The following is a 16,448-nucleotide window of genomic DNA, read 5'->3' as shown; positions in this document are numbered from 1 at the left end:
ATGATGTCTTTTAATTAAGACTAAACTTCCTATGGTATTGGTTCTTTCTATTCTTTGTGTGTTATAATGTTATTACCGGCCCAGTAAACACATTTAGAATGTTTAATTAAAAGTAAATTATCAATCTAAGCCAAAGTCTGTACAGAGTTACAGAGATATTTCACTTCAACAAAGCCATGCAAATTTGTCTAGGAAGCTGCACACATAAAGAAAATTAGATCATTTCCAGGAAACTCAAAACAGGCTTAAATTGTTTCTGACAAATTACATAAACACTTACCTAGTGAATGAAGCTAGGATACCTGCTGTGTCTATGATACCAAAATGTTAAACATTACCTGGTAGCTGATTGAACATAATTCTTCACCTTACAGGAAACAAGTGGGATATGATATACAGTGGAGCTACTAGGGAACATCTTTGCGATCGACTGAATCCAGGCTGTTTCTATCGTTTTCGAGTTTACTGCATCAGTGATGGAGGACAGAGTGCGGTAATACTTACATGCAGATTTTTTTTTCCAAGTTTGGTCAAATGAGATGAGATCATCAGATGCCACCTCAATTATTGAAATAAATCATAAATGTATAACGTAGGTGGTTAAATTTATAGTGACCACACTATTCTAATACATATAGTACTTAGCTTATGGTCAAAATTCAGTGAATATCTATTGTCTGGTTGCTGTTTAGCTTTGGGAGAATAAATATATGAAAACATTGCAGATAATTTTATAAAGATAAATTTTAAGATGATGCTCAATAATAACCCTACCTAACAAAAATAGAAACAAAATAATCGTAGGCTTATTTAGTGTACCGTAAATTATGTGTATCAGGACAAACCATAAAATACCATTTACTGTTTAAATACAAATTCTAAATATCCACTTATTTCAGAAAAGTTTCACAATTATTTCACTTATTAGAGACCCCAAAACCAAAATGGACTTATATGTGCCATTGATTATATATGAGACATTTGTAATGTTCTGGAGAAGTATGTTTTTCAATAGAAGTGATTTTTTTGTTTTTTAATGAATTCAACCAAGAATGTTTCTTGGAGCATTCATAATTGTTATTATTTTTCAAATGGGATTTAATGCAATGAAAGTAGGGTTTTTTAATGAATTATAAGCATTTTGTTGAAAATGAGAGTACTGTGAAACTGAGTTGCAAGTCCTGCCCAACAGGCTTTGGATCCAATTGCTTCATCTTCTTTAATAAGAAAATCTTCCTAGGTTTAAAATAAATGCAAACCCCCACTCCCCTCCCCCCCCCCACCAAAAAAACACCTATCTTTCTAATATAGCATCTATAGTATTCTTATATGAATGCCTTTCTGAATAAGGTGATGACCAAATATTTTATTTATGTTTGGAATAAGTTTAAGTGTAAACCTTAATACAGTGCAGATAATGAATATGGCACTGAGTTTGTGTCAGTGTTTTTAAGAGAAAGTTTTTTAAAATAAAACTAAAAGATTTTTTTTAATAGCATAGAAATTAAAAGTAATACCAAATACCTGGAAAGATGCCAAATACTTGGGAAAACTTACCTGATTTTTAGATTATTTTTAGGGTGAAAGAAAGAAGGAAAGATTTTTTTTTAATAATAAATAAATTAATGTTTAGGTTAAAAATACAGTCAGGTGGACAAAATAGTCTAAACCTCCTGAAAACAGAGCAGATAGCATTTACAGAATGTTAAAACATCCTTTTTTAGAAGAGGTTTGTAGAGCCATTTGGACATGAGCAAAAATAATGTCCATTAGGTTATATGGAGGGGTTTTTTTTGTTGTTTTTTTTAATTATGGAAAGAAGAAAAGAGAGGGTTTTTTTGGGGCGGGGGGGGTTCTGGTAACTTTCTTTGTATCTAGTAGTCACATAATACATGTCTATTTTATTTGCCTGTATAAAATTTGAGTTTTAATGATTTAATTGGGTTTGATTTTATTCAGAACTTTATTCCTTTTCTGTTGATAGTCAAGTACAGTTTCAAATTATTGGTGCAATCTTTGTGTTTGTCTTATTTTCCTCTAACAAAAGCAGTCTGATTATTTGGCTTGGGGCATTTTCGTTTTGTTTTTGCTTTTGTTTTGGCAGGTATCTGAATCTTTACTTGTGCAGACTCCAGCTGTGCCTCCTGGCCCATGCCTCCCTCCCAGATTACAGGGTAGACCCAAAGCAAAAGAAATACAGTTACGATGGGGTAATTTTCACTTTGGTAATAAATTATAATTAAGTTAGTATTAAATATATTCCTCTTGCTAAATTGCATGAATCTTTCCACCTTTAGGACCCCCTTTGGTCAATGGTGGATCACCCATTTCTTGCTATGGTGTGGAAATGTCTCCTGTAGAAAGAGATGAACCCAGAGAAGTTTACCAAGGTTCTGAAGTGGAATGTACAGTGAGCAGCCTTCTTCCTGGAAAGACTTACAGCTTCAGACTGCGTGCAGCTAACAAAATGGGGGTACGAAGACAGAGCTGACTGAATTATAATCACAGTGGTATTTCATATAACATACGTCATTGTACCCATTATTTGACCATTTTGCTTTCAACATGCAACTCCAAATTTTACAATTTTTAATAAGCCTCTGTTGATAAATAAGACAGAAGTCAGTGTATACCATAACTTAATTGTTATAGAATCTCACTCAGTATTTTCAAACCCCACTTACACTATGTGACACTTTGGACTTTAGCTAAGCTAAAGCTTGCCTTTCAGGCAGTGCTAATAGGGTTTACTTTGTGAAAAGAGTAGAAACATGATCATAAGATGAAATACTTAGAGTTATTAAGTGTTTTGAGGCTGGTTAAATGCAGCATCTACTTTCAGTTTGCAACTAGTTGTGATTCATTTTTTGCCTAAAGGAGAAAACTTACATTCTAAGCATTCTGGTTTTGTGTGGGTTTTTTTAAAAAAATATTGTGTATGTACAACTCCATAAAATGGACAAAACAGGTGATGTCTCCATTTTACTGCTGAGGAAGCTGGGGCTCAGAAAAGCTAATAGCTGCCCCAGCAGTCACACAGACGAAGAAGTGGTGGAGGCCAGCCACCTCCTCAGACCCCAGAGCCAGCGCCCTTTCCACCCAACTGTGACACCTACCGTCCCTCTGAATTAAAACTTCTCTAAGGACAAAGCAGTGATTTCTTACTTTAACTGAGTTAGCACTGTGTTTCTTTAAACTACAGTATAAAATTTCATAAAGTTAAACTGACAAGTCTCTCCCCATTATTTCAGATTTTAGTAAACTGTGCTGTTTTATGTCTCATTCTCCGAGTTCATTATATCTGTAAACTTACTTACTTTTAAATTTCTTACATGCCAGTTTTATACACTTGGTTGGTATTCCTTACGTACGTCATTCCTTCCTTTCTGAAGTCATGATCTTGTCAGCCCCTCAAGGCTGCAGTACACTGGGATTAACATCTTTAGTGCTAGTGTCTTTAACCTATATTTTCAGGTTTGTGATAACCTGTCAAAATCATCTTAAGTAAATATTTTTTCTCTGTATTTCCAGAGAATTTAATTTTTACACCCTACTAAAGCTATTCTAAATTTTAAGATATAATTTATGCCCATCACCTCTCATGCCTTTAATTGGTATCCATTTCTTCACCCTTCACAGAATTTTTTCTTATTTATTTGACCAACCCAATTGCTGAATGCCCCGCCCTTTTTACAAAAACCAATTCATGAAGTAATAGGGGCAAGTGAAGAAACTATAGTAAATGAAACTTTAAAACACCCCACATATTTACTTCCATGATCATTAATTAAATCTTTACTTTCTGTGATTTCTTTTAGAATTTTATGTCCAATTAGTCTTAAAGGAAAGGGATGATGAATTTGATTTTTTGTGAATATTTATGGAGAGCTGTGCAGTTGATAGGTGAAAAATGAAAACACTAGTTAATATTTGTTTTTCTAGTTTGGACCATTTTCAGAAAAATGTGATATTACTACAGCCCCTGGACCACCAGATCAGTGCAAGCCCCCTCAAGTTACATGGAGATCTGCAACTTGTGCACAAGTGAATTGGGAGGTATTGTAATTTCCTTGACTTATATTTAAGTGATTGAAACAGTTTATATAAAAGAATAAAGACACTGTGCATTCATCTCCATAAATTATACAAAGAGTAAGTCCTAGTTAAATTCACTTGGTAAAAAGTGAATTCTTTTTTCTCTTTGAAGCATTTAAATAAGGTATATTTACATTACAAGTATTTAGATTCTTGTTTGTGATGTGCTTTGTATTTTATCAAAGGCTTTGTCTCGGTACTGAGATATTTAGCCACGGTGAGCTTAATGTTCAGAGCAAACATTCATAGGAATTACTATAATACTATTTCTCTTATGTTTATTATCTCTAGTATATTTATTGCATATAGTAATAATCAATAATGATAATTACATTTTCATTTTCCTTTGAAATTTAACAAAGAAAATGTCCTTGTACGATTTAACATTTATATTACTTAATAGAATTGTTTTGAAGTATATTTACATTAAAGTACTCTTTCTAAAGTGTTTCAGTGATATTTCTACTTCTAATTGAAAACAAAGTTATACTTTTGACAAATCTTAAATTCAGGTGGCCTTAATGAATAAAAATGTAATATTGAACAGTTTAAATTCTGTTAAACATTTTTTAAAAATCCAAAAACAATTCAGTTTTTTATATGCTCAGGTAAAGAACATTTTTGCCCAAAAGCTATTTAATCATGTCAGGACTTAAGACCTTTATCCTCTTCTTAATTTAAAGGTCCCTTTGAGTAATGGAACTGATGTCACTGAATATCGATTGGAGTGGGGAGGAGTTGAAGGAAGTATGCAGATATGTTACTGTGGGCCCGGTCTCAGTTATGAATTAAAAGGACTTTCACCAGCAACTACCTATTATTGCAGAGTCCAGGTAAAGGCGGTCAGGGCCTTGTCACTTACTCTATCCAGAGTTTTGCGTCTTGTGAGCATTTTCATGATCGCGTCTTTACCTTTTGGGCTCTGTTAATTTGTAGGCTCTGAGTATTGTGGGTGCAGGCCCTTTCAGTGAAGTAGTAGCCTGTGTGACTCCACCATCAGTTCCTGGTATTGTGACTTGTCTTCAAGAAGTAAGTGATGATGATATAGAAAATCCCAATTATTCACCGTCTACATGCCTTGCAGTAAGCTGGGAAAAGCCTTGTGATCATGGTTCAGAAATCCTTGCCTACAGCATAGACTTTGGAGATAAACAGCCCTTGACTGTGGGAAAGGTTACAAGCTACATTCTAGACAATTTGCAACCAGATACAACATACAGGTACACAATAAAAACTATGTTAATTTTTGCCTAGACCAGAGGGACACTTTAAATAGAATAATCATAAACTAAACTTTTTCTTTTTTTTTTAATATGGCACTTAGAATACGAATTCAAGCCTTGAATAGCCTTGGAGCTGGTCCTTTCAGCCACATGATAAAATTAAAAACTAAACCCCTCCCTCCTGATCCACCTCGTCTGGAATGTGTTGCCTTCAGCCACCAGAACCTTAAACTGAAGTGGGGAGAAGGAACCCCAAAGACATTGTCAACAGATTCTGTTCAGTACCACCTTCAGATGGAGGATAAGAATGGAAGGTAGGTGTTTCTAATTGCTTCTTTATATAGTTTCTCAGGTCTTAAGTACATAAATTTTTTTAACAATAGAAATAAATTAAGTTTTAAAAAACAGAGTTAGAAGTCTCATAAATAATTTTTAAGTATGCCATCAGAAGACATAATGAAGATTTTCTGTTTATAATTGGGAGGGTGATGCAAGAGAGAAAAAATTAGGGGAACTATTATTTGGCTCTCATCTCTAACCCATTTCCTCTCTTCAAGCTAGTAAAAGAAACGTAATCTGTGCTGGAAAATAATCTCTTCAGTGCTTATTTCCAGCAAGAGGCAGTTTTTACAGTAAATCATTGATTGGCTTAAGGCCTTTGAGATCCTTGAAGGCAGGGATTATATCTCACCCTCCTCCACACCCTCACAGGGACTGCACACTAAGTGAATGCAGTAGTTTACTTCCTCACCATCAGATCTTAGACTCTCTGAATAAATAGTCCAGTCCCCTGGCTACTCAGGTTCTTCTCTGTGCTACCATCCTTTACAGTCTCGTTACATCCATGCCATATTTTACCCCACTAAATCATGCATTTGAATTATAGTGTTACTCAAAATAAGTGTGGTGTAAATTATTCAAATTCCAGTCTGGGTAATTTATTGATATTATGTCCAACATAAACAATGCCATATATCTTTCACAGCCGTTACTCTAATCTTTTAAGAATTTGGTGGGTTTTTTTGTTGGTTTTTCTTTTTTATTTGTTTGCTTTTTCACTCAGTTTATTAGAAATAATTTGTATGTCTGATAGATTCAGAGTACCAGGGACAGTATTTCCCAAGATTACTTTGTTTTTTGTGTTGGGTTTGTATCTTAGCCAAGTATTCAATAATGGAATATTTAAGGTACTTGTATATAAGTACTCTCTATCAGAAGTACTTACACATTTAAAATAGCATACAGAATTAAACATACTGTATCAACAGTAAGAGCATTACACAGAGCAAATAGTATTGATCATTTCCTGAAATCTGTGCCTCTATGAATGTTCGCCTTTGTTCTTGGCAGAATTTTATGTACTGTTTGTAGCCTTATCTCTGGAAGGAAATTCTTTGCCTTGCCACAGGTTTTTGGTATAGCCATTTATCTTTAATATATGTTGTTACTGTTAGGTTAATTAATTCTTTATTTTTATCCCCTTTCTAGCATTTACATTTGGGGTAGTGCAAGAAGGTTTACTGGAAACAGGTTTAATTGGTGTTTGGTTGAAAGATAATAGAACAAAGATTCTATTAAGTATAGATTATATTAGTTTATATTCTTATTTTAGAATTTTAGCCGTAATTAATATTTAGCTAGCATCTAGAGAATTGTTGTAGGGTATGGGGTATGGTCTTTGGCTGTGGAAAATAAATAAATTAAAACGTTTTATGATACTGTAAATTTACCATATAAACTTAATGCACTAAATCAATTTAATATCTTTAGTTACTTTCTTTTTACTTTTCACAACTCTTTACACTTGCTGTGGGATCATGTCAGAATGCTACCTCAGCTGTTCCCTGACCACAGGTTTTATCATCGTTCACCTTTTTTCGACAGTGGTTTTGCCACTGGTTGTTTTCCTATCATTAAAAAAAAAAAAAAAAAAAAAAATTGGAGATTCAAAAGGCAAGGCTTATCTAATTACTGCTTCTTGGAAATACTCTTACTAAAGATTATTAAATATTTCTTCATTTTTAATCTAACTACAGTTTTCAGACTGTTAGAACTATATGAGTATTCATTATTCATTCCTCAGCTTCCAAAAGTTTTTTAAATAGCCAATCAAAAATTTGGGGAATATTCAGCATACGGATAACATATATGATGTTAAACTTTCCATTGAACAGTTCAAGTGGATAATTTATGGGAAATTATATATTATCTCATACTGTTATGTAAATCTTAAGAAAACCTCACCAAATCAATTAAAATTATGCCTGGGAAAGGGAATTCTCTTTTTTATGTGACAAATTGTATGCCTATGACTCTAGTTAGAAATAATTTATATTGAAAATTGTGATGTACTGAGTATCCTTTAAAATGTAAACATTAAAAAACAGCAGTCAGAAACAAAGCTTATACCAGAAGCCTGAAGAGAAAAATTCAGCAATAAATTTTCAGGAAACCATGTCAAATTGGGAAATTTACTAATTCTGTGATTTTCATCATCTGCCGAAAAAACACAGATTTATTGTGTGACAAACCATTCCTGGCATTAAATTCTAGGAGTAACTTATTACTCCTAGGAGTAACTTACTACTCCTAAATAATGTCTGAACTGTATTTTTTTTTTTAGTGGTTTTTAAACGTTTTTCATAAGGTAGTCAAGGTTTATTTTTCATAGGAGTCATTTCCATTTTAGGTTTATATCCCTGTACAGAGGTCCATGCCATACATACAAAGTACAAAGACTTAATGAGTCGACGTCTTATAAATTCTGTATTCAAGCTTGTAATGAAGCGGGGGAAGGTCCTCTTTCCCAAGAATATATTTTCACTACTCCAAAATCTGTCCCAGCTGCCCTGAAAGGTAAGTTATACATCCTCAAGTTATTTTCTTTAATAATAAATTAAATGCACTTTTCATAAAGTACTTTTGTACTATTAAAATTTATCATCCAGGGGGCTTCCCTGGTGGCGCAGTGGTTGAGAGTCCACCTGCTGATGCAGGGGACACAGGTTCGTGCCCCGGTCCAGGAAGGTCCCACATGCCGCGGAGCGGCTGGGCCTGTGAGCCATGGCCGCTGAGCCTGCGTGTCTGGAGCCTGTGCTCCACAACAGGAGAGGCCACAACAGTGAGAGGCCCGTGTACCGCAAAAAAAAAAAAAAAAAAGAAAATTATCATCCAGGATGTGTCCAACATTTAAATTATAAAAAGGAAATTAGACAAGCCTACCTACTGGGACTTTCACTTAATAATAAAAGCTATTTTATCTGGCATATTGATAATCAGACAAGTGCTGGTTTTTGTCACTGATCTTTTTAATAAACATAAAAGTACTAAACTGAATAGGTAGGCTCGCTTTCTAATAGGGTTGTTTGCTGTTTCCACTATTGTTACTTAAAGAAAAAAAATCACAATTCTGGTTGTTTTGAGTCATTGCTGTTTTCATTCGGATTTCAGGGAGAAAGCCAGGTCATCTGTTTAGCAAAACATAAATAAATACTTAGTTAACTTGAATTTTTAAATCAAATTTACATACACATACACATTTGTGTATATATTATATATTTAAAATTAATTTCAGCAGGGTTCTTACTTTAAAATGACCCTGGAAAGTAAAAAATACTAAAATTCCTCACCCTCTGAGGACAAATTACAAAGATTTCTGGTACAGTGTCCTGGATCATATACTTGAATGTATCATTTGTTAAGCAGATCCATAGTTAGCAAGACTGTTCTTTGAATAGTCTTTCTAATAATGCTGATGGATTTCACTGAGTTATTTTTCTGTTCCCTCATCTGGTTTAGTGTCTCTTTACCTTAAGAAGATTGCTGATTTTAACACCTTTGTACCCCACTATTGAGTGAGGCAGTCATATATGTGGTCAGGCAGCTAGGTGTATTTTTCAACTCATTCTCTTAGAAGATTTCTTAAATTATAAAATTTCATGTTCTAGTTATGCTCTTTGAAGTACCATAAAAGATGTTGTAGAACTGCCATTGGCTTGTTTTAGCTCAGGGAAAATAGTACTTATCTTTACAGATCTTTTAATCAGTCTGGCCATTGGAGTGCTTGTAGATTGTATGGCCTGGAGATGATAAGAGTTAGCCATTGACCGTTTCTCTGAAAATTTCAAAAATTCACTAATATTTATTTCAAGTTTGTAACTATGTTTTAAAGTCTGTTGATTTTGATTGAAACAAGTGTCTGTGTGATGTGCCACGTTAAAAATCAAGTAGAGCAGATTTTATTTATATTTGTTCTCTACAGCCCCCAAAATAGAGAAGGTAAATGATCACGTTTGTGAAATTACATGGGAGTGTTTACAGCCAATGAAAGGTGATCCAGTTATTTACAGTCTTCAAGTTATGGTGGGAAAAGATTCAGAATTCAAACAGGTATGTGCCAAAATATAATTCTATAGATACACACTTTCACCTTTTTCATTTTTATGTATTTTCAATGCAGGATTTGACTACCTTTATCTTCCTAATTCAAAAACATTTGTTCAGTGCTTACTATGTGCCAAAAAATAGTAACTACACAGTATATCAGGATTCAAAATCTTTGGGGTGTGAACTGCACTTAAACAGAGTATTCGTTCATTTGACAGGTATTTATTGAACTCTGTGCCAGGCACTCAGGATACAAGTGAACAAAAAGTCCTTGCCTCCGTGCAGCTTACATTCTAGTAGAAAAAGAGATTCTAAAAGCAGATAAACACATCAGTATATCATATGTTAGATAGTGATAAACACAAGAGAGAAAAAATAAAACTGGATAAAAGGATTAGGGAGTACTAGGGCGAGGGACAGCTAGTGCTATTTTATATAGGGCCATCAGGTGACATTTGAACAGAGACCCCAAGGAAGTGAATATGGGGAGAAGAGTGTTTCAAGAAGCAGAAACAGTAGGTGCAAAGGCCCTGAGGCAGGAGCATGCTTGTTAAATTTACTGTACAAGACGAAGGCCACTATGGCTGGGGCGGCATGAGCAAAGGGAGGAATAATAAATGAAGTCAGGGCTTTAATGGTAGGGGGTCTGTGAGCAGGCATGGAGATCGTGTAGGGCATTATAGGTCATACTCTAACTTTTACTCCATGTAAAATGAGAAGCCAGTGGAGGATTTTGACCAGAGTAGGCACATGATCAGACACAAGATTATTGTGACCAGAGTAGGATGAGGACAGATGCAGAGACAACATTGAAGAGGCTTTTACAATGTTAGTAATAGTCATAGTTATAATGCAGTGTTGTAAATATGACCATTGACACAGTTATTATGGAAGCCTAGAGGAAGTATCACCTTCCTGGTAAAATTTCAAAGATAGGTTCCTGGTAAACAGTGAACAGCCGATGAAGTGGGCAGCTGTCAGTGTCATTATGACTTTTATAAAGAAGTTTTTATGCAACTCAAAAGCCTTATTTCTGTAAGCATTTCATCTGCTTCTTCCTTTTTGCTGTTACTCTTCTTGATTTTGAGAGCTTTTAAGCTGGGTTGTTTTCATTTTAGTTTCTTATTTTGTATTTTCTTTTCTCACTATTAAAAAATCATTCATCTGTTTTATTTCACTCTTCTGCTATTATAACTATTAATAATAGACTACCTTTCAATAAGGTATAATTTTTTCCTTTCAATTTTGCTAAATATGGAAGCATAATTTCTTAACCAAAATTACAAAAGGCCCCAAAGAGCTGGATTAAATTTGGCATGTGATTGTTTTTCTTTATTAAGCCATCTGCAAATTGACATGATAATTAGACTTGAATATGATTTATAGATAAGTAGGTTTCCTTCCAAGGAGGAAACAAAATTAATATTAAAGAAAATGTAATTTCATTACATATTTAAAGGAAATAGGGACCCCACATTTGAGTAGTATATGAATTTTAATAAACATATCACTACATGAAACAGCAGTGCTAATTCTAATTTAACTTAAAAGCTAAATTAACCCTATCATCAATTTTACTTTAGATTGTAAGCATACTGTAAAACTTAAAATACTGATTTCCTTAGAACTTCATCATATATATGCTCATCTAAATCTCTTAAATGTTTATAAAATTTTATGATTTATTGGCAAGTTGTATTCCAGAAGTTTAAAGGTCATTTTTTAAGAGTTCAATCTCATTCATGGGATTTTAATATTTTACTTAAAATTGACTTGCTATTCAACACACATGTATTAAATACTACATATGAAGAATCTGAGGGGGCTACATTATTAATAAGTTACTGTTCTGATTTCAAGAAAGTTGTTTATTAGACGTTAGCAAGCAAGCAGAAATTTCATAATCATGACATTCTGTATAAGCAAATAAAAGATCATGATAAAGATAAAACATACTTTGTTAAAAGGAATGATTTTTTTTTTCCAGCTGGACTTTGGAATGTTTTCCAAAAGGATTATCATTAAAGGGAGTCTATTTGGGGAGTTGATGAGCTTAGGAGGAACCATGAACTCTCAAGTATGACTTGAGTAAGGCTCAAGAATGGAGTGTGTACAGTGGGGGAAAGCAGGGGGTATGCTTGTGGGATGAACTGGGAGATTGGGATTGACATATATACACTAATATATATAAAATAGATTACTAATAAAAAATAAAGCTAAAAAAAAGATTGGAGTGTGTAGTGGAGGAGGCCAAGTCTTATTCATTCTACAGCAGTAGGAACTGTTGATGTTTTTAAGAAGAGGATTATTATTTATAAGTTGGTGGTTGAGTTTCTAGGCTAGCCTATTTAAAAACTGTTTAACCTGTAGTGTTGCTGGGTTTGGGGACCTGGAAGCAAATTAGCCTAGCAGCAGCCAGTACTTACGACCTGGGCCAAACTTAGAAACATACTGATTTCTTTACATTCTTCCCTTGCTTCATCCCTCTTTGATCAGTCAGTGGCTTTCACCAACTCTTGCTGCCTTCTTGCTGCTCTGTGCCCTGCTCTGCAGCACCTCCCTGAGGCTTGGCCCCATTCTCTAAAATTACACTCTTCCTCTGACTCTTGCCTCCCTCTCTCACATACATCATAATTCTCATATACACAGTATAACTGACCTTATTGCCATTAGGAAAAAGACTCTTTCCTTGGGAAAATTCATGTCAAAAGTCGAGTGTCTGCTGGCTCTTTAATCTTCCCAGAAGTGTATACATTTTTTAAAGCAAGTGCTTTTAAACCAAAAGCAGCATTTCAAGTGGTATAACAGGGTGAAGTGAAAATATTGGGGGACAGTAGAACCACTGTCAAAGCAGATAAGCACCATCTGGGAGTCTGTACCTAAGAGAGTTCTTGTGTCCAAGCTCATTAATGTTACAAATACCAGAAAAATTAATACAAATTGGCTTATAGGGGCTTCCCTGGTGGCACACTAGTTAAGAATTCACCTGCCAATGCACGGGACACAGGTTCGAGCCCTGGTCTGGGAAGATCCCACATGCCGCAGAGCAACTAAGCCTGTGCGCCACAACTACTGAGCCTGTGGTCTAGAGTCCGTGAGCCACAACTACTGAGCCCACGTGCCACAACTAATGAAGCCCACGCGCCTAGAGCCCATGCTCCGCAACAAGAGAAGCCACCACAATGAGAGGCCTGCGCACTGCAAGGAAGAGTAGCCCCCACTCGCCACAACTAGAAAAAAGAAAGCCTGCATGCAGCAACAAAGACCCAATGCAGCCAAAAATAACTTAAAAAATAAATTAATTTAAAAAAATTTCAAATTGGCTTATAAAGTATAAATCCTCTTAGGGAGAAGCCTGTAGGTAGGTAGGTTGATTGAGGAGCTTAATGAAGTCATCAGGGACATAGTTTCTCTCAGTGTTCAGTGCCTGCCATGGGGAACTTACACTTCCTTATTCACATTCAGGGAAAAGATAGCACTTGGGTTACAAAGTCATCCCTGAAGCAGTGACTGTGCCAGGGCTTAAGCCAGCCAGGGCCCACCTCTGGACTTAAGCCTCGCCAGCTTCTCCTAGTACAGGGGCTGTACTTTGGATACCCCATCCAAAATTAGGGTATTGTTGGCAATGTAGGAGAACAGTTGCTGGGACAGTGGCCTGTTGGATTCTATACAATTTCTTCCATTCTTAAACTTCTGAACTTGAGATTCTCAAAAACAGTTGTTCCTCAGAGTGGCCTGCAGACCAAATAAATCTGAATGTCTAGGAGTGGAACCCACAACTCTGTTTTTCTTTTGCTGGTTTTGTTTCTTTGTTCTTAAGTTCCAAGTGGTGCTTAAGCACCGGAAATTTCAGAATTGCTCTAGAGATAGCCTCATCCACCAGAGGACAGACAGCAGAAACAAGAAGAACTACAGTACTGCAGAGCCTATGGAACAAAAACCACATTCACAGAAAGACAGATGAGATGAAAAGGCAGAGTGCTACATACCACATGAAGGAACATGATAAAACCCCAGTAAAACAACTAAATGAAGTGGAGAGAGGCAACCTTCCAGAAAACGAATTCAGAATAATGATAGTGAAGATGATCCAGGACCTCGGAAAAAGAATGGAGGCAAAGGTCGAGAAGATGCAAGAAATGTTTAACACAGATCTAGAAGAATTAAAGAACAAACAAAGAGGTAGGTGAACAACACAATAACTGAAATGAAAACTACACTAGAAGGAATCAATAGCAGAATAACGGAGGCAGAAGAACGGATAAGTGACCTGGAAGACCAAATGGTGGATTCACTGCCATGGAACAGAATAAAGAAAAAAATGAAAAGAAATGAAGACAGCCTAAGAGACCTCTGGGACAACATTAAACACAACAACATTCGCATTATAGGGGTCCCAGAAGAAGAAGAGAGAGATAAAGGACCCGAGAAAATATTTGAAGACATTATAGTCGAAAACTTCCCTAACATGGGAAAGGAAATAGCCACCCAAGTCCAGGAAGCGCAGCAAGTCCCATACAGGATAAGCAGCAGCAAGGGAAAAATGACAAATAACATACAAGGGAACTCCCATAAGGTTAACAGCTGATTTCTCAACAGAAACTCTACAAGCCAGAAGGGAGTGGCATGATATACTTAAAGTGATGAAAGAAAGGGAAGAACCTACAACCAAGATTACTCTACCGGGCAAGGATCTCATTCAGATTCGATGGAGAAATAAAAAGCTTTACAGACAAGCAAAAGCTAAGAGAATTCAGCACCACCAAACCAGCTCTACAACGAATGCTAAAGGAACTTCTCTAAGTGGGAAACACAAAAGAAGAAAAGGACCTACAAAAACAAACCCAAAACAATTAAGAAAATGGTAATAGGAACATACATATCGATAATCACCTTAAACGTGAATGGATTAAATGCTCCAACCAGAGGACACAGGCTTGCTGAATGGATATAAAAACAAGACCCATATATATGCTGTCTACAAGAGACCCACTTCAGACCTAGGGACATATTCACACTGAAAGTGAGGGGATGGAAAAAGATATTCCATGCAAATGGAAATCAAAAGAAAGCTGGAGTAGCAATACTCATATCAGATAAAATAGATTTTAAAATAAAGAATGACACTACATAATGATCAAGGGATCAATCCAAGGAGAAGATACAACAATTATAAATATATATGCGCCCAACATAGGATCACCTGAATACATAAGGCAACTGCTAACAGCCGTAAAAGAGGAAATCGACAGTAACACAATAATAGTGGGGGACTTTAACACCTCACTTACACCAATGGACAGATCATCCAAACAGAAAATAAATAAGGAAACACAAGCTGTAAATGACACAACAGACCAGATAGATTTAATTGATATTTATAGGACATTCCATCCAAAAACAGATTACACTTTCTTCTCAAGTGTGCACGGAACATTCTCCAGGATAGGTCACATCTTGGGTCACAGGTCAAGCCTCAGTAAATTTAAGAAAATTGAAATCATGTCAAGCATCTTTTCTGACCACAACACTATGAGATTAGAAATCAATTACAGGGGGAAAAAACGTAAAACACACACACACATATGGAGGCTAAACAGTACGTTACTAAATGACCAAGAGATCACTGAAGAAATCACAGAGAAAATCAAAAAATACCTAGAGACAAATGACAAAACACATGATCCAAAACCTATGGGATGCAGCAAAAGAAGTTCGAAGAGGGAAATTTATAGCTATACAAGCCTACCTCAAGAAACAAGAAGCATCTCAAATAAACAACCTAACCTTACATCTAAAGGAACTAGAGAAAGAAGAACAAACAAAACCCAAAGTTAGCAGAAGGAAGGAAATCATCAGAGCAGAAAATAAATGAAATAGAAACAAAGAAAACAATAGCAAAGATCAATAAAATTAAAAGCTGTTTCTTTGAGAAGATAAACAGAATTGATAAACCATTAGCCAGACTCATCAAGAAAAAGAGGGAGGGGACTCAAATCAATAAAATTAGAAATGGAAAAGGAGAAGTTACAACAAACACCGCAGAAATACAAAGCATCCTGAGAGACTACTACAAACAACTCTATGCCAACAAAGTGGACAACCTGGAAGAAATGGACAAATTCTTAGAAAGGTATAACCTTCCAAGACTGAACCAGGAAGAAATAGAAAATGAACAGACCAGTCACAAGTAATGAATTGAAACTGTGATTAAAATCTTCCAACAAACAAAAGTCCAGGCCCAGATGGCTTCACAGGTGAATTCTATCAAATATTCAGAGAAGGGCTAACACCCATCCTTCTCAAACTCTTCCAAAACATTGCAGAGGAGGGAACACTCCCAGATGCATTCTGTGAGGCCACCGTCACCCTGATACCAAAAGCAGACAAAGATACTACAAAAAAAGAAAATTACAGACCAATATCGCTCATGAATATACACGCAAAATCCTCAACAAACTGCTAGCAAACAGAATCCAACAACATATTAAAAGGATCATACAGCATGATCAAGTGGGATTTATCCCAGGGATGCAAGGATTCTTCAGTATACGCAAATCAATCAATGTGATACACCATATTAATTTGAAGAATAAAAACCATATGATCATCTCAATAGATGCAGAAAAAGCTTTTGACAGAATTCAATACCCATTCATGATAAAAACTCTCCAGAAGGTGGGCATAGAGGGAACCTATCTCAACATAGTAAAGGCCATATATGACAAACCCACAGCAAACATC

The 16,448-nt window shown here is 35.5% G+C and overlaps 1 protein-coding gene and 1 long non-coding RNA gene across 6 annotated transcripts in view; one reads left to right on the top strand and one right to left on the bottom strand.

The window, feature by feature from the left end:
* LOC141277036 (uncharacterized) overlaps positions 1-16,448 on the bottom strand; it is a 56,985-nt gene that overhangs the window by 22,762 nt on the left and 17,775 nt on the right. The gene's annotated exons all lie outside the window — the stretch shown is intronic.
* The window catches only part of FNDC3A (fibronectin type III domain containing 3A), a 160,816-nt gene that overhangs the window by 136,302 nt on the left and 8,066 nt on the right, over positions 1-16,448 (top strand). For all 4 annotated transcript variants that reach the window (XM_033843362.2, XM_019936589.2, XM_073795186.1 and 1 more), the window contains 9 exons: positions 375-493; positions 2,105-2,210; positions 2,298-2,473; positions 3,943-4,056; positions 4,779-4,928; positions 5,032-5,315; positions 5,420-5,632; positions 8,008-8,174; positions 9,580-9,707. In XM_033843362.2, the coding sequence (XP_033699253.1) occupies positions 375-493; positions 2,105-2,210; positions 2,298-2,473; positions 3,943-4,056; positions 4,779-4,928; positions 5,032-5,315; positions 5,420-5,632; positions 8,008-8,174; positions 9,580-9,707 (1,457 nt within the window). The remainder of the gene's footprint in view (positions 1-374; positions 494-2,104; positions 2,211-2,297; positions 2,474-3,942; positions 4,057-4,778; positions 4,929-5,031; positions 5,316-5,419; positions 5,633-8,007; positions 8,175-9,579; positions 9,708-16,448) is intronic.

The sequence above is a fragment of the Tursiops truncatus genome, chromosome 18 (assembly GCF_011762595.2).
Source record: "Tursiops truncatus isolate mTurTru1 chromosome 18, mTurTru1.mat.Y, whole genome shotgun sequence".
In the NCBI taxonomy this organism is placed as follows: Eukaryota; Metazoa; Chordata; class Mammalia; order Artiodactyla; family Delphinidae; genus Tursiops; species Tursiops truncatus.
Note: the sequence above shows the minus strand (reverse complement) of the source record. Positions and strands in the feature narration are given on the sequence as shown.